General features: G+C 38.0%; 2 protein-coding genes across 2 annotated transcripts in view; both read right to left on the reverse strand.

Moving 5' to 3' along the window:
- Window positions 1-24,030, reverse strand: part of LOC148732126 (uncharacterized) — a 49,170-nt gene that overhangs the window by 9,149 nt on the left and 15,991 nt on the right. Inside the window, exons 28-47 of the mRNA XM_088756412.1 lie at window positions 23,381-23,480; window positions 23,104-23,199; window positions 22,519-22,754; window positions 22,114-22,222; window positions 21,245-21,573; window positions 20,539-20,677; window positions 16,796-16,963; window positions 15,374-15,593; window positions 14,707-14,846; window positions 14,167-14,400; window positions 13,419-13,681; window positions 12,774-12,882; window positions 11,914-12,258; window positions 11,415-11,453; window positions 11,162-11,279; window positions 10,935-11,006; window positions 10,747-10,818; window positions 10,315-10,386; window positions 9,902-9,973; window positions 9,696-9,767 (exon numbers count right to left, since the gene is read on the reverse strand). Coding sequence (XP_088612538.1) covers window positions 9,696-9,767; window positions 9,902-9,973; window positions 10,315-10,386; window positions 10,747-10,818; window positions 10,935-11,006; window positions 11,162-11,279; window positions 11,415-11,453; window positions 11,914-12,258; window positions 12,774-12,882; window positions 13,419-13,681; window positions 14,167-14,400; window positions 14,707-14,846; window positions 15,374-15,593; window positions 16,796-16,963; window positions 20,539-20,677; window positions 21,245-21,573; window positions 22,114-22,222; window positions 22,519-22,754; window positions 23,104-23,199; window positions 23,381-23,480 — 3,005 coding nt within the window. The remainder of the gene's footprint in view (window positions 1-9,695; window positions 9,768-9,901; window positions 9,974-10,314; window positions 10,387-10,746; window positions 10,819-10,934; window positions 11,007-11,161; window positions 11,280-11,414; window positions 11,454-11,913; window positions 12,259-12,773; window positions 12,883-13,418; window positions 13,682-14,166; window positions 14,401-14,706; window positions 14,847-15,373; window positions 15,594-16,795; window positions 16,964-20,538; window positions 20,678-21,244; window positions 21,574-22,113; window positions 22,223-22,518; window positions 22,755-23,103; window positions 23,200-23,380; window positions 23,481-24,030) is intronic.
- LOC148732127 (uncharacterized) lies at window positions 5,237-9,654 on the reverse strand. The gene is made up of 6 exons (XM_088756045.1): window positions 9,270-9,654; window positions 8,171-8,242; window positions 7,804-7,875; window positions 6,706-6,777; window positions 6,339-6,410; window positions 5,237-5,312 (listed from the first exon to the last, which is right to left on the reverse strand). The coding sequence occupies exons 1-6, from the start codon at window positions 9,383-9,385 to the stop codon at window positions 5,237-5,239; spliced, it is 480 nt and encodes a 159-aa protein (XP_088612171.1). The 5' UTR covers window positions 9,386-9,654.

The raw sequence follows: 24,030 nt of genomic DNA on the forward strand, positions 1-24,030 counted from the left end.
AAGTCTCGGTAACTTAACGGGCCCGTAAAGCTGTTCTGTTTTCATTCAAGATGGGGATTTCAAAAGTTTTGAAAGTGATACAAGAAAACTATCATCTAAAGCAACAGAAAGGACTGGTTTATGTGCAGGAACCCGGTTTCCTATCCTTTAAATTTTGAATTTAAAACATGGCTTTGGTCCCGTTAAGTTACCGGAACTTTGGAGAAACGGGCCCAAGAGCCGTATTGTATACCATAAATCAAGGTAACAGTAATGTAGATGTTAGATGAAAAGGCAATCAATTCTATTTCTTTTTCTGATTATTTCACTGTTTGAATTTCAACACTTATGATATCACCATGTTGACCGTAAACACAGTGAAAAAAACTTTTTCACTCTGGACTTTCGAGAAACGGACTTTCATGAACTTTCGAGAAACGGGCCCCAGCAGGCAACCAAGTATTCTTACTATTTAGAACTGTGTGTTTCTTTCTCTAATGATGACCAATTTTTGGATTGCCATACTTACAACAATTTCAGCTTTGAAAGATTTTCAAGCAGGCCTTCTGGTAATGTTTTGAGCTTGTTATCCTGAAGATATCTAATTACATATGGCCAAAGAAAAAAGTAATGATACAAAACCATAATAAATAACCTAATCGAGAAGTAAGGAAAAGAAAACCCACGAAAACTTCGAATTTGTAATCTTAATCTAAAAAAAATTCCATATAAGAAATCTTCATAGGGTCTTCAGAGTGTCATAACCGAGAAAAACAAAATCCTATTATAAGCTGTAAACAGACCCTAAAATTACTTAATAAACAGTTCGACACATCACAAATAGTCACAACTATAATGATTTCAAATTAAGTCACGTCATCTAGCGATCAACAAAAGCGCTACTCACAAATACTCCAGCTCGTTCCCACTCAAGTTTCTGAGGAATAAAGTGCAATACGGATGACAGTTAAATCAAAATTTACTTCTGTCATAAGACTGATAATTCAAACGTTTCGCGGAGCAGCTGAATGGTCTTCACTCGAATTTTCTATCTTATTGGCCATTTCGAGAACTTACGAAGTACATTGTACACAACAGAAACGTGTAGAGCTTCCAGGTATTCAAGGTGAGATAGGACCACAAAATTGATCGGCTGGCTATGTTATTTCCATTGATACCTTATCATTCAGACAGTGCCAAGAATTTTTATTATGAGAATTAACCTATCTTGTAAACCACTACTATGATCATTGCCCACCGTCATCAGCTGGTTTTATCATCGTTTGACTATTTATACCCTAACATCAATATCCATATATTCTATACTCTACGCCATTCTTTTCTTTTGTGATTGACAAGGAGAATTTGTCTAACAATCGAGAGGTTCCTTGGTTTATGATGATTTTCTTTTGTTCTCCTGACCTTAATGTGCGATTCAGGGGTGATGTTGGGAGAGGAAAGTAGATGCTTGTCACCTTGAGTAGTCAAATGGTTACGCCACCTAACATTTTACTTCCTGATGTGACTGTTCTGTAAATTCCTCTATCAATATCCATGTAAAATGAATTACGCAGGAGAAAGGAACATAGATAGCATTCAGCTGAAGGATTTTAGTTTGATGCAACCCAAAACTCTTTTCAACTACCATACCTAGAAATATAAGAAATACCGGTAACTTTATGGGCTTAGAGCTTTATTGTATACCCTGAATCAAAGTAACAGTAATGTAGATGTTAGATGAAAAGACAATCAGTTCTATTTCTTTTTCTGATTACTTCACTGTTTGAATTTCAACACTTATGATATCACCGTGTTGACCGTAAACACAGTGAAAAAAACTTTTCGAGAGCAGTAAGTACATGGACGTTCGAGAAACAGGCCCCAGTAGGCAACTAAGTATTCTTAGTTTTTACAACTGTGTGTTTCTTTCGGTAATGATGACCAATTTTTGGATTGCCAGACTTACAACACTTTCAGCTTTGAAAGATCTCCAAGCAGGCCTTCTGGTAGTGTTTTGAGCTTGTTATCCTGAAGATACCTAATTGCAAATGGGCAAATAAAAAAGTAATGATACAAAACCATAATAAATAACCTAATCGAAAAATAAAGAAAAGAAAACCCACGAAAACATCGAATTTCTAGTCTTGATCTAAAAATAATTCCATAAAAGGAAAAATCTTCATAGGGTCTTCCGAGTGTCATAACGGAGAAAACAAAGTCTTGTCGTAATATGTACAAAGACCCCTGAAAAGCGCAACACATCACAAATAGTCACAACTACAATTATTTGAAATTAATTCACGACACATAGGATTAACAAACCCTCTACTCACAAATATTCCAATGATTTGAGTCCTTTGAAAGTTGTTTTCGTCACCGTTGTTAGCTCGTTCCCACTCAAGTTTCTGAGGAATAAAGTGCAATACGGATGACAGTTAAATCAAAATTTACTTCTGTCATAAGACTGATAATTCACACGTTTCGTGGAGCAGCTGAATGGTCTTCACTTGAATTTTCTATCTTATTGGCCATTTCGAGAAACGAAGTACACTGTGCGCAATAGAATTGTGTAGAGCTTCCAGGTATTGAAGGTGAGATAGGACCACAAAATTGATTGGCTGGCTATGTTATTTCTATTGATAACTTGTTAGTCAAACAGTGCCAAGAGTTTTTATTCTGAGAATTAACCTACTTGTGAACCACTACCATGATCATTGCCCACCGTTATCAGCTGGTTTTATCATCGTTTGACTATTTATACCGTAACATCAATATCCATATACTCTATACTCTACTCTATTCTTTTCTTTTGTGATTGAGAAGGAGAATTTGTCTAACAATCGAGAGGTTCTTTGGTTTGTGATGATTTTCCTTTGTTCTCCTGACCTTAATGTGCGATTCAGGGGTGATATTGTGAGAGGAAAGTAGTTGCTTGTCACCTTGAGTAGTCAAATGGTAAGGCCACCTAACATTTTACTTCCTGATGTGACTGTTCTGTAAATGCCTCTATCAATATCCATGTAAAATCAATTACGCAGGAGAAAGGAACTTAGATAGCATTCAGCTGAAGGATTTTAGTTTGATGCAACCCAAAACTCTTTTCAACTACCATACCTAGAAATATAAGAAGTACCGGTAACTTTATGGGCTTAGAGCTTTATTGTATACCCTGAATCGAAGTAACAGTAATGTAGATGTTAGATGAAAAGACAATCAGTTCTATTTCTTTTTCTGATTACATCACTGTTAGAATTTCAACACTTAAATATCACCGTGTTGACCGTAAACACAGTGAAAAAAACTTTTCGAGAGCATTAAGTAGATGGACGTTCGAGAAACAGGCCCCAGTAGGCAACTAAGTATTCTTAGTTTTTACAACTGTGTGTTTCTTTCGGTAATGATGACCAATTTTTGGATTGCCATACTTACAACATTTTCAGCTTTGAAAGATCTCCAAGCAGGCCTTTTGGTAGTGTTTTGAGCTTGTTATCCTGAAGATACCTAATTGCAAATGGGCAAATAAAAAAGTAATGATACAAAACCATAATAAATAGCCTAATCGAAAAATAAGGAAAAGAAAACCCACGAAAACATCGAATTTCTAGTCTTGATCTAAAAATAATTCCATAAAAGGAGAAATCTTCATAGGGTCTTCCAAGTGTCATGACGGAGAAAACAAAGTCTTGTCGTAATCTGTACAAAGACCCCTAAACAGCGCGACACATCACAGATAGTCACAACTACAATTATTTCAAATTAATTCACGACACATAGCATTAACAAACCCTCTACTCACAAATATTCCAATGATTTGAGTCCTTTGAAAGTTGTTTTCATCACCGTTGTTAGCTCGTTCCCACTCAAGTTTCTGAGGAATAAAGTGCAATAGGGATAACAGTTAAATCAAAATTTACTTCTGTCATAAGACTGATAATTCTCACGTTTCGTGGAGCAACTGGATGGTCTTCACTTGAATTTTCTATCTTATTGGCCATTTCGAGAAACGAAGTACACTGTACGCAATAGAATTGTGTAGAGCCTCCAGGTATTGAAGGTGAGATAGGACCACAAAATGGATCGGCTGCCTATGTTATTTCTATTGATAACTTGTTAGTCAGACAGTGCCAAGAGTTATTATTCTGAGAATTAACCTATCTTGTAAACCACTACCATGATCATTGCCCACCGTCATAAGCTGGTTTTATCATCATTTGACTATTTATACCCTAACATCAATATCCATATACTCTATACTCTACTCTATTCTTTTCTTTTGTGATTGAGAAGGAGAATTTGTCTAACATTCGAGAGCTTCCTTGGCTTATGATGATTTTCCTTTGTTCTCCTGACCTTAATGTGCGATTCAGGGGTGATATTGTGAGAGGAAAGTAGATGCTTGTCACCTTGAGGAGTCAAATGGTAAGGCCACCTAACATTTTACGTCCTGATGTGACTGTTCTGTAAATTCCTCTATCAATATCCATGTAAAATCAAGTACGCAGGAGAAAGGAACTTAGATAGCATTCAGCTGAAGGATTTTAGTTTGATGCAACCCAAAACTCTTTTCAACTACCATACCTAGAAATATAAGAAGTACCGGTAACTTTATGGGCTTAGAGCTTTATTGTATACCCTGAATCGAAGTAACAGTAATGTAGATGTTAGATGAAAAGACAATCAGTTCTATTTCTTTTTCTGATTTCATCACTGTTAGAATTTCAACACTTAAAATATCACCGTGTTGACCGTAAACACAGTGAAAAAAACTTTTCGAGAGCAGTAAGTACATGGACGTTCGAGAAACAGGCCCCAGTAGGCAACTAAGTATTCTTAGTTTTTACAACTGTGTGTTTCTTTCGGTAATGATGACCAATTTTTGGATTGCCATACTTACAACACTTTCAGCTTTGAAAGATCTCCAAGCAGGCCTTTTGGTAGTGTTTTGAGCTTGTTATCCTGAAGATACCTAATTGCAAATGGGCAAATAAAAAAGTAATGACACAAAACCATAATAAATAGCCTAATCGAAAAATAAGGAAAAGAAAACCCACGAAAACATCTAATTTCTAGTCTTGATCTAAAAATAATTCCATAAAAGGAGTAATCTTCATAGGGTCTTCCGAGTGTCATAACGAAGAAAACAAAGTCTTGTCGTAATATGTACAAAGACCCCTAAACAGCGCGACACATCACAAATAGTCACAACTACAATTATTTCAAATTAATTCACGACACATAGCATTAACAAACCCTCTACTCACAAATATTCTAATGATTTGAGTCCTTTGAAAGTTGTTTTCATCACCGTTGTTAGCTCGTTCCCACTCAAGTTTCTGAGGAATAAAGTGCAATAGGGATAACAGTTAAATCAAAATTTACTTCTGTCATAAGACTGATAATTCTCACGTTTCGTGGAGCAACTGGATGGTCTTCACTTGAATTTTCTATCTTATTGGCCATTTCGAGAAACGAAGTACACTGTACGCAATAGAATTGTGTAGAGCCTCCAGGTATTGAAGGTGAGATAGGACCACAAAATGGATCGGCTGCCTATGTTATTTCTATTGATAACTTGTTAGTCAGACAGTGCCAAGAGTTATTATTCTGAGAATTAACCTATCTTGTAAACCACTACCATGATCATTGCCTACCGTCATAAGCTGGTTTTATCATCGTTTGACTATTTATACCCTAACATCAATATCCATATACTCTATACTCTACTCTATTCTTTTCTTTTGTGATTGAGAAGGAGAATTTGTCTAACAATCGAGAGCTTCCTTGGCTTATGATGATTTTCCTTTGTTCTCCTGACCTTAATGTGCGATTCAGGGGTGATATTGTGAGAGGAAAGTAGATGCTTGTCACCTTGAGGAGTCAAATGGTTACGCCACCTAACATTTTACTTCCTGATGTGAGTGTTCTATAAATTCCTCAATCAATATCCATGTAAACTCAAGCCCGCAGGAGAAAGGAACTTAGAAAGAATTCAGCTGAAGGATTTTAGTTTGATGCAATCCAAAACTCTTTTCAAATATTATACCTAGAAATGTAGCAAGTACCGGTAACTTTATGGACTTAGAGCTTTATTGTATATCCTGAATCAAAGTAACAGTAATGTAGATGTTAGATGAAAAGACAATCAGTTCTATTTCTTTTTCTGATTACTTCACTTTTTGAATTTCCATACTTATGATATCACCGTGTTGACCGTAAACACAGTGAAAAAAACTTTTCGAGAGGAGTAACTACATGGACTTTCGAGAAACAGGCCCCGGTAGGCAACTAAGTATTCTTACTTTTTAGAACTGAGTGTTTCTTTCTCTAATGATGACCAATTTTTGGATTGCCATACTTACAACATTTTCAGCTTTGAAAGATCATCAAGCAGGCCTTCTGGTAGTGTTTTGAGCTTGTTATCCTGAAGATACCTAATTGCAAATGGGCAAATAAAAAAGTAATGATACAAAACCATAATAAATAACCTAATCGAAAAATAAGGAAAAGAAAACCCACGAAAACATCTAATTTCTAGTCTTGATCTAAAAATAATTCCATAAAAGGAGAAATCTTCATAGGGTCTTCCAAGTGTCATGACGGAGAAAACAAAGTCTTGTCGTAATCTGTACAAAGACCCCTAAACAGCGCGACACATCACAAATAGTCACAACGACAGTTATTTCAAATTAATTCACGACACATAGCATTAACAAACCCTCTACTCACAAATATTCTAATGATTTGAGTCCTTTGAAAGTTTTTTTCATCACTGTTGTTAGCTCGTTCCCACTCAAGTTTCTGAGGAATAAAGTGCAATACGGATGACAGTTAAATCAAAATTTACTTCTGTCATAAGACTGATAATTCTCACGTTTCGTGGAGCAGCTGAATGGTCTTCGCTTGAATTTTCTATCTTATTGGCCATTTCGAGAAACGAAGTACACTGTACGCAATAGAATTGTGTAGAGCCTCCAGGTATTGAAGGTGAGATAGGACCACAAAATGGATCGGCTGCCTATGTTATTTCTATTGATAACTTGTTAGTCAAACAGTGCCAAGAGTTATTATTCTGAGAATTAACCTATCTTGTAAACCACTACCATGATCATTGCCCACGGTCATCAGCTGGTTTTATCATCATTTGACTATTTATACCCTAACATCAATATCCATATACTCTATACTCTACTCTATTCTTTTCTTTTGTGATTGAGAAGGAGAATTTGTCTAACAATCGAGAGCTTCCTTGGCTTATGATGATTTTCCTTTGTTCTCCTGACCTTAATGTGCGATTCAGGGGTGATATTGTGAGAGGAAAGTAGATGCTTGTCACCTTGAGGAGTCAAATGGTTACGCCACCTAACATTTTACTTCCTGATGTGACTGTTCTGTAAATTCCTCTATCAATATCCACGTAAAATCAAGTACGCAGGAGAAAGGAACTTAGATAGCATTCAGCTGAAGGATTTTAGTTTGATGCAACCCAAAACTCTTTTCAACTACCATACCTAGAAATATAAGAAGTACCGGTAACTTTATGGGCTTAGAGCTTTATTGTATATCCTGAATCAAAGTAACAGTAATGTATATGTTAGATGAAAAGACAATCAGTTCTATTTCTTTTTCTGATTACTTCACTTTTTGAATTTCAACACTTATGATATCACCGTGTTGACCGTAAACACAGTGAAAAAAACTTTTCGAGAGGAGTAACTACATGGACTTTCGAGAAACAGGCCCCGGTAGGCAACTAAGTATTCTTAGTTTTTACAACTGTGTGTTTCTTTCTCTAATGATGACCAATTTTTGGATTGCCATACTTACAACACTTTCAGCTTTGAAAGATCTCCAAGCAGGCCTTCTGGTAGTGTTTTGAGCTTGTTATCCTGAAGATACCTAATTGCAAATGGGCAAATAAAAAATTAATGATACAAAACCATAATAAATAACCTAATCTAAAAATAAGGAAAAGAAAACCCACGAAAACATCGAATTTCTAATCTTGGTCTAAAAATAATTCCATAAAAGCAGAAATCTTCATAGGGTCTTCCGAGTGTCATAACGGAGAAAGCAAAGTCTTGTCGTAATATGTACAAAGACCTCTAAACAGCGCAACACATCACAAATAGTCACAACTACAATTATTTGAAATTAATTCACGACACATAGGATTAACAAACCCTCTACTCACAAATATTCCAGTGATTTGAGTCCTTTGAAAGTTGTTTTCGTCACCGTTGTTAGCTCGTTCCCACTCAAGTTTCTGAGTAATAAAGTGCAATACGGATGACAGTTAAATCAAAATTTACTTCTGTCATAAGACTGATAATTCTCACGTTTCGTGGAGCAACTGGATGGTCTTCACTTGAATTTTCTATCTTATTGGCCATTTCGAGAAACGAAGTACACTGTACGCAATAGAATTGTGTAGAGCCTCCAGGTATTGAAGGTGAGATAGGACCACAAAATGGATCGGCTGCCTATGTTATTTCTATTGATAACTTGTTAGTCAAACAGTGCCAAGAATTATTATTATGAGAATAAACCTATCTTGTAAACCACTACCATAATCATTGCCCACCGTCATGAGCTGGTTTTATCATCGTTTGACTATTTATACCCTAACATCAATATCCATATACTCTATACTCTACTCTATTCTTTTCTTTTGTGATTGACAAGGGGAATTTGTCTAACAATGGAGAGGTTCCTTGGTTTGTGATGATTTTCCTTTGTTCTCCTGACCTTAATGTGCGATTCAGGGGTGATATTGTGAGAGGAAAGTAGATGCTTGTTACCCTAAGGAGTCAAATGGTAAGGCCACCTAACATTTTACTTCCTGATGTGACTGTTCTGTAAATGCCTCTATCAATATCCATGTAAAATCAAGTACGCAGGAGAAAGGAACTTTGATAGCCTCCATCTAAAGAAAGTTTAGTTTGATGCAACGCAAAACTCTTTTCAACTACTATACCAAGAAATATAGGAAGTACCGGTAACTTTATGGGCTTAGAGCTTTATTGTATACCCTGAATCAAAGTAACAGTAATGGAGATGTTAGATGAAAAGACAATCAATTCTATTTCTTTTTCTGATTACTTCACTGTTTGAATTTCAACACTTATGACATTACGACGTTGAACATAAACACATCGAAAAAAACTTTTCGAGAGCAGTAAGTACATAGACTTTCGAGAAACAGGCCCCAGTAGGCAACCAATTATTCTTAGTTTTTACAACTGTTTGTTTCTTTCTGTAATGATGACCAATTTTTGGATTGCCATACTTACAACACTTTCAGCTTTGAAAGATCTTCAAACAGGTCTTCTGGTAATGTTTTGAGGTTGTTATCCTGAAGATAGCTAATTGCACATGGCCAATTAAAAAAGTAATGATACAAAACCATAGTACATAAACTAATCGAAAAATAAGGAAAAGAAAACCCACGAAAATTTCGAATTTTCAATCTTGATCTAAAAAGAATTCCAGGAAAATTTCTAATTTCCAATCTTGTTCTAAAAACAATTCCATTTCAGAAGTCTTCATAGGGTCTTCAGAGTTTCACAACGGAGAAAAACTAAACCGCATTATAATCTGTACACGGACCGCTAAGATTACTTAATGAAGACTTCGACACATCAAAAACAGTCTATAATTATTTCAAATTAAGTCACGGGAAACATTACCTGAAATAAATGAAGGATAGCAATACTTACAGATTGGTCATAGTAGTTTTGTTTTTAAACACACCATATTCCACTCTCTCAATCTGGTTTGAACGCAAGCCTCTGAGAGCAAATATGAAATTCTAATTTAGACCATCTCCACTTAAGGTCGTTGAAAACATTTTAAAAGCTTCACATGAGAAATAGAGTATTGCAAATTTAATTGGGTAACTTGTAGTTTAGAAGTTAACACTTACAAAACCTCTATACTAGAAAGTCCATCCAACATTCCTTTTACTGCTATGCGAAGACGGTTTTTCCCTAAATCTCTGAAGCAAATCAATCAATTTCACTGAGTTTAAATTGTGTAAAATGAAGTGGAATGAAGTCTAATGACCAAATCAAAGACACTCAGTTTTTAGTCGTGTTGAAAAGAATGCGAGTTGTCGATGTCTAAACTCTGTGATTGCTCAGGTAAATTTGCGCCGACATTTTAGTGAACAGGATGCGTAATAAGAACAAGTATGCAAGCGTCAGTCGTTTACACTATATCGAGCACAATGGAAAATCGTTCATCTGCACCCACTATGATTTTCCGCCTTTGATTAAAATCGATCCATAGTGACAAACCTGTGATGAGGGTCGGCCTTTAAGGTACACAAATACTTACAGAACGCGTAAATTAGGAAGTTCAAGAAAGACTCCGTTGGGAAGAGATTGTAAGAAGTTGAAGTTCAGTCTCCTGGAACAAAAAGTACAGCGTTAAATTTAATGAACATATAACTGATAGCAGCCTTAAAGCGACTCTCTTCTGACAGCTAAATAGATATACACGACAGTAGAGGGTTTCGCTTTTGTCACCATTGGGCGAGCAAATGTGCCCAGATGTTACCATTTGGATCTGAAATGGGATAGCAGCTTTTAAAACCCTCTTGGATATCAGATCACAGCATCTCCACCTTATTTTCTTGGTTTATGCTAGTGTAAAGACAAAAAAGACCGTATTATGCGGTTTTCCCAATCGAGGACTGCAGTGTTTAAATGAAGAAACAACTCACTCGGCAAAAAAAATTACCCTTAAAATGTCGTGATGCATACTAACATAGTTTCGACGGATGGGACATTTTGAAAGCAGTTTTCTCTGAGGCGAAGCAGAATATTGAAGCTCATGTCTCTAGAAAAAAAAGTAATCAGCTCGTTAAGTTCCCCAGCCAGTTCACCTAACTCTATTGCAGAAATCTTGATGCAGATTTTTAATTCTTTTAATCAACAAATGTAAAGTTTACTCACATATATTCTAGCTTGTCGAGATTTGCAAAGGCCTTTTCTTGTAACTGACGTATCCGATTGAACTGGAAAAACCTTGAAAGAAATATTAAACTTGCAGTAAACAAGAATAGAATTATAATCATCACAAACCAACAGAGCAGCTAGCTAACAAAGAAAAGGAAAACAATGTGGATATGTGAATGATGAAGTTGAAAAACAACAAAACTATTAAGTTTTTCATGGCTTACACAGCTCGAGTATTAGGGGGGAGATTAGATGGAATACTGAGTAAGTCTACTCCAGTTACAATAATCCCTTTGTCTTTGCCTTCACCGAAATCTTCACATTTGCAGCTCGATGGACAACCTAAAAACGAGAGAAAACAATACTATCATTCAGACTAAAGCTGACAACTAACGTCCAAATCTGGGATGATAGGAAAACGCGCAAACAGTAAATCAGAAGCATAAAATTAGAGCACGAGACCCAAAGATTGTTTACTTTGCCGACGTGAACAGGATGGTTCGTCATTGTCCTTGGCTGGAAAAAGAAAAGAAGAGCTCTTAAATACCCCCATAAAAGAGTACTGGAAAGAAATAAAAGGGCTCAAAGACGTTAGTCAAGAATACTGTGAATGGAGTACTACTGGTAACCTTGATCAGAAATTTAATGCATAATAAAAGACTTGTCTCTTTTAAATGCACTCAGAACAGAATATACTTATATTCAAAATCCTGAATTGGTTTTCTTTGGTATTTCGCATTTTTTTCAACCAAAGAAAGGTACATCATGGATGGTATTCATTAGATTTGGGCAAATTTTCTAAATACAAAATAATGAATCGTATTTGACACCTTAGGGGATTTCTTAACAGCCTTCTTCCACCCATAAATGAGCCCTATCTCCAGCATGGAGACCACACCTTAAGTACTGAACAAGGAAGCAGAATGAAAAAAGGAATCATTACCAAAACGCAATAAACTTTGTGATTTTCATTTACCTGAAACAGAATGATACAAGGCCTTTAATCTCGCCACAGGTAAATTACCGTGACAGCTCAGAAAAACTGTTAAATGATTCGAGGAAGACAAGAAATCTGGAGGAAACAGATAGCCGCAGAATTTGCCCAACGAGGGTCCAGTGTTTTCGCTACCATCAAAAACTTCCACAAAACATTTATCGCATGTGGGGTGTTCTCTGAGTCTGAATTCTTGGAACTTCAAGTGGATTATATGACGTTGTGGGACGGTTATGAGCCATCTGCAAAGAATGTCATCAAGAGAATGTCCCGGATATGAAGGAGAGAAGAAATATCCCGACTTGTTAGTCAATGTTTCGTTACAGGCTGAAACAGGAAGAAAGAACTGTTAGTTGATGAGACAAAATGGAGCTGGTATGTTTCTTATAACAAAAGGACAGTCTGTAAATATTGTGGCCAATCAGGTAATTATTGAAAACCCCTTCCACATTCAAGAAAAAATTGAACATATTTTGTTTAAACGTGCGATTGCGAAGCGAAGAGGAGGACCAACATTACATTCAACCATGCTGTGATGCTAGGTTCGTGAATCAAACTAAGAAACCGCTGAAGGGAGGTAATTTATCCTTCAAAAAGTCGATATGGCAAAGATGGAGGGTGATGCTTTTGTCAATTTGTGTCAATTTTGTAAAAGGCGACGTCCGTTAGTCCTCTTTTATCCTCTGAAAAGTCGATAAGGCAGAGATGGAAAGTGGCGCTTTTGTTAATTTGTCAGTTTGTGCAGTTTTTCAAAAGTGTAATTTTCATCCCTTTCCAAAAGCTTTCTCCACAATGTGAATGCGGTTTAGTGCACTTAAGGAATGTTTCTGCTAAAACCATACCTTGTTTAGCTGATAAGGGTTTGTGTTGGCAAAGGTTTCCCTCCTCAATGTACAATCTTGCCAATGCTATCAAGTCTTCCCTTGTCTCTGTTTTTCCTTCTATTAGCACCTGTATATTGTATCAGACGATAGCAAAAAAAGGAAGAAAAATATATAACGAAAAAAACTCATATTAATGGTCGATCACTGTAACTCGTCATCCTCGAAAAGCTAAAGAAAGTGGACATGGAAATGGAGAAAATTGCATAAACAAAGAACTTTACGCCACGCTACGGAATTGTTTTTTGAGGAGAACTATCCTTCTGGCTCCGGTTGTTCGAAGGATGGATAATGCTGTTCACTGGATAAAATCTCTATCCGGTGGATAGCGCAGTACGTTTTTTTAACGCTTATCCGCTGGATAGCGATTTATCTGTTGGATAGTATTATCCGCTCTTTGAACAACTGGGCCCTGTTGGAAAGCTTTATTCGAAGTAAAATACAATGGAAAGCTGCGGGTAATGAGCAACTGGTTAAGTTTTTTCTAATACTTTTCTATGCTTAAAACCTGGAAACCCTTTTTTCTTTTTTTTTTATACCGCGAACACAAACATTTATCCCTTCTGAGCAGAATTTGCTTCTAACGTAATATCCCGAGACACATACCTGAAACTCAGAAAGAGAATTCAAAGGAACTTGTCCGTAAAGCCAGTTCTTGCCGGTGTTGCTTCCTGAAATCCAGATTGGAATTTTACGGTAGGTTTTTGTCTTCTGGTAAATTGTAAGTGTCTTCTTCCCAGGTCCCCGGAACATGTAACGAAACTTTAGGCACTCACTAGGCCAGTCATGTGATCTATTGTATAGCGGACTCATGAGAACAGCCAACTGGGTAAAGCGGGTGACGTTGGTGTCCACGACAAGTCGGCCACCTGGATCAGAAATAAAACTGAACGCATTTTTTTTACAGAAGATCATCGTAAACTCTATCGATAAATGACCAAGAAACAAAGATTATTTAGCAACATGTTGAGCGAACCAACAAAACATCAAATTTCAAGAGCCATTATAGGAGAAGGTTAATTAAATTGCGACATTGATGCAGCGGTTCCTGGCTCAGAGTCGAGCATGGTTTCAGATTTCTTCCCTTCACTAATTTCGCTCAATCAGCTGTAGAGCTAAAGCCTTTCCCGACATGGATTAATAACAAAAGTTTTTTTGGATTATGGTGTAACCGGGTAAACGAGAGTTGGATTTGCAAGGTGATAAATTACAACTTTTTCGCTCGTTTCTTCTTGTGGTTTCGCAGCTCAGTTTCAAAACTCCCTTAAACAGCCAAAAGGATCTTTCATACTCAAAGTTTAGAGCAATAAATTAAGGACCGTTTGCAATCAAATTCTCGTCACTTGGAACTTGCCTCCTCTATCACTGCAGGTTGGAAACAATTTTACTTTCACTTCTTTCTGCAACCCTTTTCTGACTGTTTTCCAGGCCTTCACGTCACCATCTTCGCTGTCACATCCAATTGACATGCGCAGCACCTCCTCGACTGGCATTGGGTGACCCCACAGATTGAAACCACTCAGTACACCCAAAGCAATTGACGCATTGTCGCTGGTATTTCTGAAACCAATGGTCATGGTTCCTCCCCCTGCGTACAACAGGTTAAGAAATTGTAGCAATTTTGTTACAACACTTACATTTTCTGAAAAAAATTGTCATCATCCGGAAGTTCGATAACTCACGAATTTAACCCTCAGCTTAATTTTTGATCGCAAAAGTTAATTGTACCGCGGCGATCTCGTTTAAAATCAGCCATCTATTACGATAAATTGAAGATGGTCTAGTTAGAAAGTAACAGTGGAAAAATGCAAAGCAAAATCAACCAGACGCTAAAAAAATAACACTTTCGCGGAAGCCATTAGGCAAATGTCAATAATTTCTCTACAAAAGGTACCTTCGATCGGCCTAAAATGGAATTCAAGTGAACCATATATTCTCTCGCCGTCTTTGAACACCTGCATGAACCCCATACGAATATTCCACATTACACACAGGTGGTGCCACATGTCATCTGCTACGCCCATCGGTATTTTGCTATGAATAAAATTTAAAGATGATTAGGCATTTAAATTCAGCTATCCATCCATCCATTCATCCATATGGTGGCATGGGGCCACTCACTAAGTTACAGTAGTAAGTGCATTCCAGGATGAATTATCATTGCAAAGTTTTACTTCTCCTTTACACCCTCTTACACAAACTGGTTCTCGAAAACTTAGGAGTCTCAGCTATGGTGCCAACGAAAAGAGAAGCTAAGAAATGAGTTCAGTTGAATTTGAACAAATGGTAGCACTGACTGCATTAAAGAATAGAATAGAAACTTGATTTATTTGCTTTCGGTGTTCCCGTTTTCTGACTCCTAAAGAATTGGCGGTATCCCGTTGTTGTTCTGTAGAGGACGGCCACGAAATGAAAACCACCCGCAGAACTATATTTCGGCTCGTCAAACTTTTAGTTTGGTCCTGTCTCGTTCTCGTTGACCTTGCTTATGGAGTTTGCTTAAATTCCCTTTTATGCACCTTCCAAGGGACAATGAATGAATTGAATATTTTGTTTCCTACCTCGTCATGTTTTCCATCTGTAATACAAAAGTGTCGTTACTGACGTAGCAACCCAGTTGCAGCGACTCGCCTTGCTCCCCGGAGACTTTATATTCGATGAAAAAACCATCATGAGAGGTCTTTATCCAAAAGCAGAGCGTAAAACCCTTGAGGAGGGGTGAAATGCCCGAGAACAACTCATAGCCAAGATCATTATCAGGAAGATGAATCTCGTAGTTTCCTGGATCGAGAATTCATGTAATGTTAAAAAAAAATTCCTATCAATTATATGGCAAACCATATACAGCTGAAAATTTGATAGAGGATGCAGTGACAAGACAGATCCATTTTAACCTCCACTTTATAAATTTTCATTTCAGAGGGGAAGCAGGAGGATTACGGGAAACCTTTTTCCTGAATGTGTTCGGAAGCTTGCGCGCTGAAACAAAATTAGAGTCGCACCTTCCTTTGCGACTGTCTCTCGTTAATGAACACCTCCCGTTAGCGACCACTTTTTCAAAATACCAAAAGTTTCCAAGTTAGATCCCAATAAATGGAACCTCTCGTAAGTGACCACGTCTCGTGATCGACCTCTCTTAGGAATTCTCAACCTCCCGTAGGAGACCACTTGACAGACAATCGGTTTTTCTCTCACAAGCGGAAACTGAAATTTGTTTCAACATATGTTGTTAAAGTAGAGCCACCAGAAGTGCTTCCCGAAATGGCTTTACCGCGTGAATTTTTGCTTGTGTTCGGTTCCCACAGAAATTTGGACAGCACCACTCAGAATAGCAAACGAACCAAGTTTCTTTCACGAGAATTGTCCCAAACGCGCTGTATTAAGTAATATGTGAGATACAAAATAATCACTATAGATCATAAGATCTTTTTTTTTTTTTGCTTGAATACGCCGCTGAGAGTTACTCCTATAAGTTTCCATAAGCGCTGGCCGGAAAGGGCCCGGTCACCATACGAAAATTACTCGAGATATGGAACCTGGTAAGCGACCACCTTCCGCCGGTAAGAGATCACTAGACTCGACATTTTGGATGGTCACTTACGAGAGGTTCAACTGTTTTGTGTTCGCCGGGAACAATAAAATTCAGAAACATACAAACTAATTAGGTCATGCGCTATAAATATTACGGTCAAACTCACATGATAATAAGGATGTCAAGTGTCAGAGTAGTTTAGGCCCTTGGGTTTCACATTTGTGGATTTCAGTTCTGAATCTTACAGTCCTTGACTCAATTGGGTTCGTCTTTTGAAATCCCTGCGTTAAACGACTTGGCAGCGCATTACAATTGTAGCTTAGATTTATTCAAAAATTTAGTTTTGAATTTCCAGTTCATGAGTTTAATTTTCCCAAACAGCAAAGAAGAAAGTTATAGAAATGTACGATGAATGAATTTTTTTATTTAAAATATTAAACATTTTACCCACCAAAACCAATGGAGTGAACAGAGTCGCCAACACCGCCCTGTTTGTCATTACCTGTATGACCACTGTCGTTCTGATAGATATAGTCAAGCTCCTTGTTCTTGAGACTCTTCCAGCCATGAATACTTTTCCATCCACACCAGTCTTGCGATATGTCACATGAGCTGTCATCTAATTGATTCAATATTGGATCAACAACAACAACAGCAACATTTATTTAAACACGATAAAAACTACAGCGGAGCTGATGTGGTCGTGTATTTAATAATCAACCTTATTACATCCATTTTGAAATCACTGGTATTCCCTGTAATCTGATTGGCTCTAATTGATGCGATTTATTCACGAATCGCCGCATTTTTTGCTCTAAATCGCATCATGTTACGCTTGACTGAGGTTTTGACACATGACGTCAAAGTCTTTCTGTTTTACATACAAAATGAGATGTAAACGCGTTTCTGGTTCCGCTTTGTATTTAAAAACCGGCTCAGTACTGCATCAGTAAAATATTTGAATTGACCAAGTCCTGTATTTGGGCGATTTCAAAATGGATGTGATAAAGTGGTAATTGAACCTCGTGTCGTGCAATTTTGGTCTGAAATCATACTTTTGATTTCGAAATCACGCGTATGATTTCTGCCAAAATTGCACTCCATTCAGTTCAATTACCATTATTAATTATCCTAATTAACCTAATATGGTCGTTTATATAAAAATTAACTTAATTAATTAATTAACCTTGATTTAAAATCAACCTAATTGACCTAATTAACCTTTTAAGATCGAATATTAAAAAATTAAGCTAATTAATTAGAAATTAATTAAAATATTATTCATCTATAAATTTAACTAAGCGTATGAGGTTTTGTGTTTTAGAAAATTTTTAAATAAGCTTTCGCTTGAGATTGCACGCGTATGATTGTCAAGAGAATTCCATAGAGATGCGGCCTTGTAACTGGTGGACTTGCAAAGAACTTCAGTGTTTGGTTTTGGTAATAAAAAGGTCAATTTCCTAAGCAAGTTATAGTTGCACCCATATTTCGTAAACAGCTTCATAATGGGAGCGGGTAAAAAGTTATAGAAACAGTCATGTGCCAAGATAAGTAATCTATGTTTGTATAAATTTTTAACAGTGCGCCACTTGCATTGGGCTAAGATAAAATCACTTGGTGTGTACCAATCGAGGCCGTAGATGATCTTTGCGGCACGTACATGTATCCTCTCCAGCTCATCAAAGAGCGAATTGCCGCAGGAACCCCATACAATCAACCCATAGGTAACAGATGCATGGTAGAATTACTTTGAGATAAAAATCAGCTCTCGCTGTAGTAGGTAAGAAATATAAGGACTTGAGAAGGTTCAACTTTTGTGAAAAGGACTTAATCAACTCTTTTAGGTGAGCGTTCCAATTGAGGTCACTGTCAACTTCTACCCCTAAACACCTAGATGATTTAACTTGAGTGACAACACTGTTCCCCAATAACACTGGTTGCAGCAGCCCAACAAACCGGCCACGCATTAAAATCATATACTCGGTTTTACCGGGATGGGGTATGAGGCGGTTAAGGCAGCACCAGTTATACAACTTCCGAAGGATAACGTTCAAGACAACAGCGACCATATCAGGAGAAGACGCAGCCGCGTAAATCGTAGTTTCATCAGCATGCAGGTGAATATCACCATCACAATTCCCAACTATATCAGGCAAATCGTTGCAAAACAACGAAAACAAGGTGGGAGGTCGCTTGATCCTTGTTTGGACTGATGCATGTACAAGCATGTGGTCCGAGATTCCAAGCTCGATTGTTCTGGTGTTTTTTATCAGGCTACGATTGCTGCTTATTACCTGGTCAATTAGAGTAGACGTACCACTTGTCACCCTGGTTGGTTTGTCATTGATAACCGTGTAGTTAAAGTGAGATAACAAATCCTGTAATTTTTGGCCAGAAGTGGAGGAAATTGAACCGTCAGTTAAACAAGTACTATCGCAGTTTAAGTCGCCAGTGATAACTTCATTGCGGCGTTTAATCCAGAGTTTCTCGAGTATGACCTGAAATCTATCAAAGAATAGAGAATCTAAAGGTGATCTATAAACAGTTCCTACGATGAAAACGGACGAGTTTACCAGAATCTTAAGCCATATAGCCTCAGTGTCCTTCGATTCCAAGGAGCTTAGCCGTGTTGAGCAAATATGATTGGCGATGTAGAACAAATATCCACCGCCGATGGTGTTAGCGTCTCTGTCCATTCGGATAATCTTGTAGTTATCAATCTCGAGTTGACGATCGATAGGAAATTTTCCGATCCAAGTGAGTTTCAGTAATCGCAAGAATGTCAAAACGGCAGATGTGCAGCAATATTTTTATCTCGTCGACCTTATTCCTAAGGCTGCTGATATTAATCTGTGCTACACTCAGGTTTAATCCCTGGTGCACAGACCTTGCGAAGTCATGCAAATAATCTCCCGTTTGGTCAATCACGCCTTGCCATCCGAGGTTGGTTTCAACATCGCCCGAAAGAAGTAAAAGCTGTTTGGTCGCCATCGTACTAGCGTAATAGCAGGTTTAAACAATGCGGGAGCAGGTTTAAACAACAACTGAACTATGATTGATAAAAGCCTTCCACATAAGCCTGCATTCCCATTAGGTTATTTTCAACTTAACGGCTCTCCTTGGAAAAATGCGCGTGCTTTTTAAACGGAACCTCCCTTGTTTTAACAAATAAGTCTTAAAATGTTCCAAATGTACTCCTCAGTAGATCGGGCATAAAGAAGTTGCCTTACCAAGCGGTCTGATTTTTCTATCGTTTTCCAAAGAAGGGTATCACAGCCACTTTGAATTTCCCGCGGCCGTCATCTAAAATACTGCACAATGCACACAAGGTGTAGTTTTCCACTTATGTCGACCCTAAATTGCAGTCGTTTAAGAAATGTTTAGAGAATGTGTCACAGTTCTTCCTTTTTAGTTAGAGCCGGAGCACTCTTCAAGCGAAGAGAGACAGGAAAGCAAGGTAAAAGATGAAGAATATGGAGAAGCGCCAGGTTAAAAATTCTGAAAATGTCGACCGCCGATTGAACACCTCATGGTGTTTATGGCTCCAACTGATGATGAAGATCTGTGACATATTCAATGAGTTTTTCTTCAAGAGACAGCAATAAAGTATCAACATGAGCACCAAGAAACCATTACACGTCATGAGCTTAAATTTCATGGCGCGCTATTCAAGATGGCAGCCACGGGAAATTCGAAGTGGCTGTAAGACCCTTTGGAAAATGACAAAAAACATCAGACCACCCGGTAAGGCAATTGTTATGCAAGATCTATTGAGAAATACATTTGGAACATTTTGGGAGTTACTTGTTAAAAGAGAGGAGGTTCCCTCAAGGTTTTGCTGGAGAATAGAAAGAGACTACATGGCCGTGCCACTGCCAAAGCCACCGCCACCGTCACTGCTACCGCCACTGCTATTGCGACTGCTACTGCCGCTTCCACAATCACTGTCTGCTACTACCACTGCAACTATTACTGCTACTACTATATTGCTATTACTTCTTGTGGTGCCACTATTACCGAGTTATTTTGTTACCGACGCGTTGAGACTCAGATACAGGCAAGGGAATCAGGATAGAAAGTAGACGAGAGTGGTTTTCTGATGCATTATCTTTCCAAAAACAACCAAAAACGATTATTTTAGGCGCAGGAAGGTGTAATATCAGACGGTGTCGATTCGTAAATCAGATACATTACCTTTACAGCCATACAGCTCCACTCTCATGGAGATCCAACCTTTCCAAGCTATCGGTCGAAAGCGGATGAAACGTGCTATGATAGGTGGATTAACTTCATGAAAAACAACAGTGTCCATATCTGTGTTTCCATCAAATTCCTTCATGAAAAGATAGTAGTACAAATTATGAAAGGAAAGCTTGTCTATTCTCACTTCAAAATCATATTATCCTCCTGAACTTATGTAAATGAAAACGGAATCGAACCAAATGAAAACGAACAAGATCAAACCATACCGAAACGAGATGAACCGAATAAAACTGAACCCAGCAAAATTCAACCGAGCTAAACCGAATCCAACTACACCCAACGAAGCCGAGCCAAGCTGAGCCAACTCGACGAGCCTCGCCCCGCCTCGCCCTGGACCGACCTGGACTGTTCCGGACCGAACTTAATAAAACCAAACTCGGCCAAAAAAGGTAGGCTGAACCGAATCGACCTGCTCTACCTTTTCCCTCCCAATCTCGCACTGCCCCGACTCGATTCGATGCGACGCGGCCTGACCCGATACGATGCGACTCCAATCGACTCGATCTGACCTGAGCCGACCCCAACCAAACATAGTCAAACCAAAGGATACTAATCTCAGCCAAATGCTTATTTTCTTTTTAATTTTGGATGAGAAAGACAAGAGTAATATGACTTTGATGTGTGACGTCCAACTCACCTTCTCTTCAATATCTTCTGGCTCCTTGTAATACTGGAAGCTTATTCCATCCCCGCTATACTGCAGCTTGTACTTCGTTACCCACTCAGAATATTCACTCAGTCCTTGTGTTGCTACAGCTGTGATCTTCATGTACTGAATTTCCAGAGCCACTTGAAGCCATTGGTTATTGTCGTTTACGCTGGCTGACCAAGATCTCCATTTAACGCCTGATTGTTTAGAATGTAACCTGCCCTGGGAAGGGGCATAGTAGGCATTCCATTGCGATGAAGCAGTGATTTGTTCATTGGAGATAGCTCCATTCTCCATGCCAAGAGGCTTTTGACAATCTAATGGTTGTTAGGGATCAAAAAGTAATGTAGCTATCGGTAAAATAGTTAGAACAGGATAGAATAAACCGTACTCTATACTTTCCGCGTCCTTAGCTGTTTTACCTACGGTTAGAGGCGAGTATGGAGGTGAAAAGAAGAAAACTGTTTCAGTTTCTCTATTCTAATGTAGCTTTGGGTCTGACAAATGTCCCTAAAAGGTTATGCTCTTCCTCCTTTCGCCATCTAACCCTAAAATCTAAATATTCCTTCCCCTTAATGAATGACGCACATTTCTTGAAAATTTAACTCTTATGTGGGGATTGACGGCTTTAATATGTTTCTTCAATTGGAACTATAGGATCATTGGCTTTTAGTACAATTACATTCATTTTATTCATATTTTGCACAGCATATCCACGAGTTCACCATAACGTCACTTTGATTAGTTAGTCGTAGGAGTGAGAGGTTAATGGGCACAGCAAGTGCCTGCCACGTAAAAAAGAACGTGACACGAAGTTCGGTTTACTATGACTACGTAACCTCTAAAGTAACCCTTACCTTTACCAGCGCTCCAAGGAATCAGTTTGCAGGGTTCTTTGGTGAAAGAAACATTTGCGATGTCCACAAATGGTCCATGAGTGAATTTGCAGACACCAACAAAATGAATCTATGGTAGGTTATAAAAAGGCAATTATGATAAGCTCAGACATGTACAACCGCGAGAAGATAGGTTTCATGAGAAAAAGGAATCTTTGAGTTTAACCCACTCCAGTTCTAGGAAAACTGTTTAAGAACACCGTCATAGAAGACACCACGACATCGTTAAATCTTAACCACGTTAAAAGTTTTTCTCCTTCGCAGCCTTTGTGTGGTCTCACGCTCTCTCACGATACACCTGTTGTCACGAGCTTGACGTTGCGTGGCGAGACTTAACAAAACGCTGCGAAGGAGAGTATTAACTACCTGAATTTGAGTTGAATTGATTGGTATTGGAAGCTGTACGTAACGCCACATATTGGTCGCCTCTTCTGCATGAAAAAGAAGTTGAGTTTTGTTCATCTTTGTGTTGTTTAATAACACAGTTAACGAAGCCTTGCGCCAGAAACGAAGGCAGTTCCATTCATAAGCAATGCTGTTGATGATGGAAGACGAGAGAAAACATGGCGGTTCTGATGCTCCAACCGGTAAAGAGGCGTATCCTACCGACAACAAAATACGGCGTCGTGTTAAGGGGTGATCTGCTCTGGATACCAATTGATTTTGTCGCCGACATTAAAAAGTATACGCGAAATTATAGTGGGGACTACATTTTAAGATTCCAAAGAATATCCTAACCTCCTAAAGACAAAATCGTTTTCAAATTTGCGAAAAAGTACGTTTATGGACAGCACCATATTGAAAACTGCTGAAGGTTATTGCATCACTTTTAAGGCTTCTTTTTAAAATGCTGTATTTTCTCTTGCAATTATGGGGAAAGGGAAAACAAACTACCGTTATCGGTGATAAAGCATCACTATGTTACTGTCAACTGACGATCAAACAGCTTACCTCGCTTTCTCATTTCCGCCAGATGAGTATTCAGAACCCCTCCATCATGAACGTACCAATCGCACATACCCCCTTCAAAGTAGCAGTCTGGACTCGCTGGAGACGAAGCATAAAAAGCAATAGGTTATAGATGCAACTTGTGCTTCTTTTTGTTCCTAATACTGACGATACTGGACGGGAAAATAGCGAGAAATCGTGGTAATTCTAGTTAACTTGTCTTGAAGCCTTTATTTCTGTTTGGATCACTTTCAATCACCATAAAATTAAACATACTTACTTTGTTTGAAGATTTTCTCACATGTTCCGTCCAATAGCGTGAAATCATCCACTGCGATATCACCTTTACTTCCAGTACCAACTGTTCCCTCTAGTACAAACTGAAAATAGCAATCTTGATATCAACAAAAATTGACCTCTACAACGCTTAAATGCGTATTTTTCATTAACTTTGTGAAATACGTCAGATTTTAAACCTTGTACTTTTGGCAAATTTGTGATTAAGTAAATGAAGATTAAATGCACCCTTTCAAATGCCCTTATAAAACAGACCATTCTAAAAAAGAGCTCAAATTGAAAACATCTATGTCGGGCAACTCGTTTCATTTTGAACTGTAGTTATACGGTATCGGAAAGACCTGACTATAAGTCCCGCTTAAAAATGCTAAAACTGTTACCATTATGTTATTGGCACGAACTTCGAGACATCTGCTTCTTCTATAAGTGTATGCATAAGTATCATAATATTAATGTCAATGAATATATCAACTTGATCACCGGCCGTACTACGAATGCCAACAACTTTAATTTGTGACCAAATCGTGTTCGTACTTCCTTATTTCGTGATTCATTTTTTAATCGCATTGTTTCCTTATGGAACAATATTCCGTTAGATATTCGTGAAACTATAGCTCTTTCTACATCTAAAGA

Source organism: Stylophora pistillata, chromosome 4, assembly GCF_964205215.1.
Source record: "Stylophora pistillata chromosome 4, jaStyPist1.2, whole genome shotgun sequence".
NCBI classification, from domain to species: domain Eukaryota; kingdom Metazoa; phylum Cnidaria; class Anthozoa; order Scleractinia; family Pocilloporidae; genus Stylophora; species Stylophora pistillata.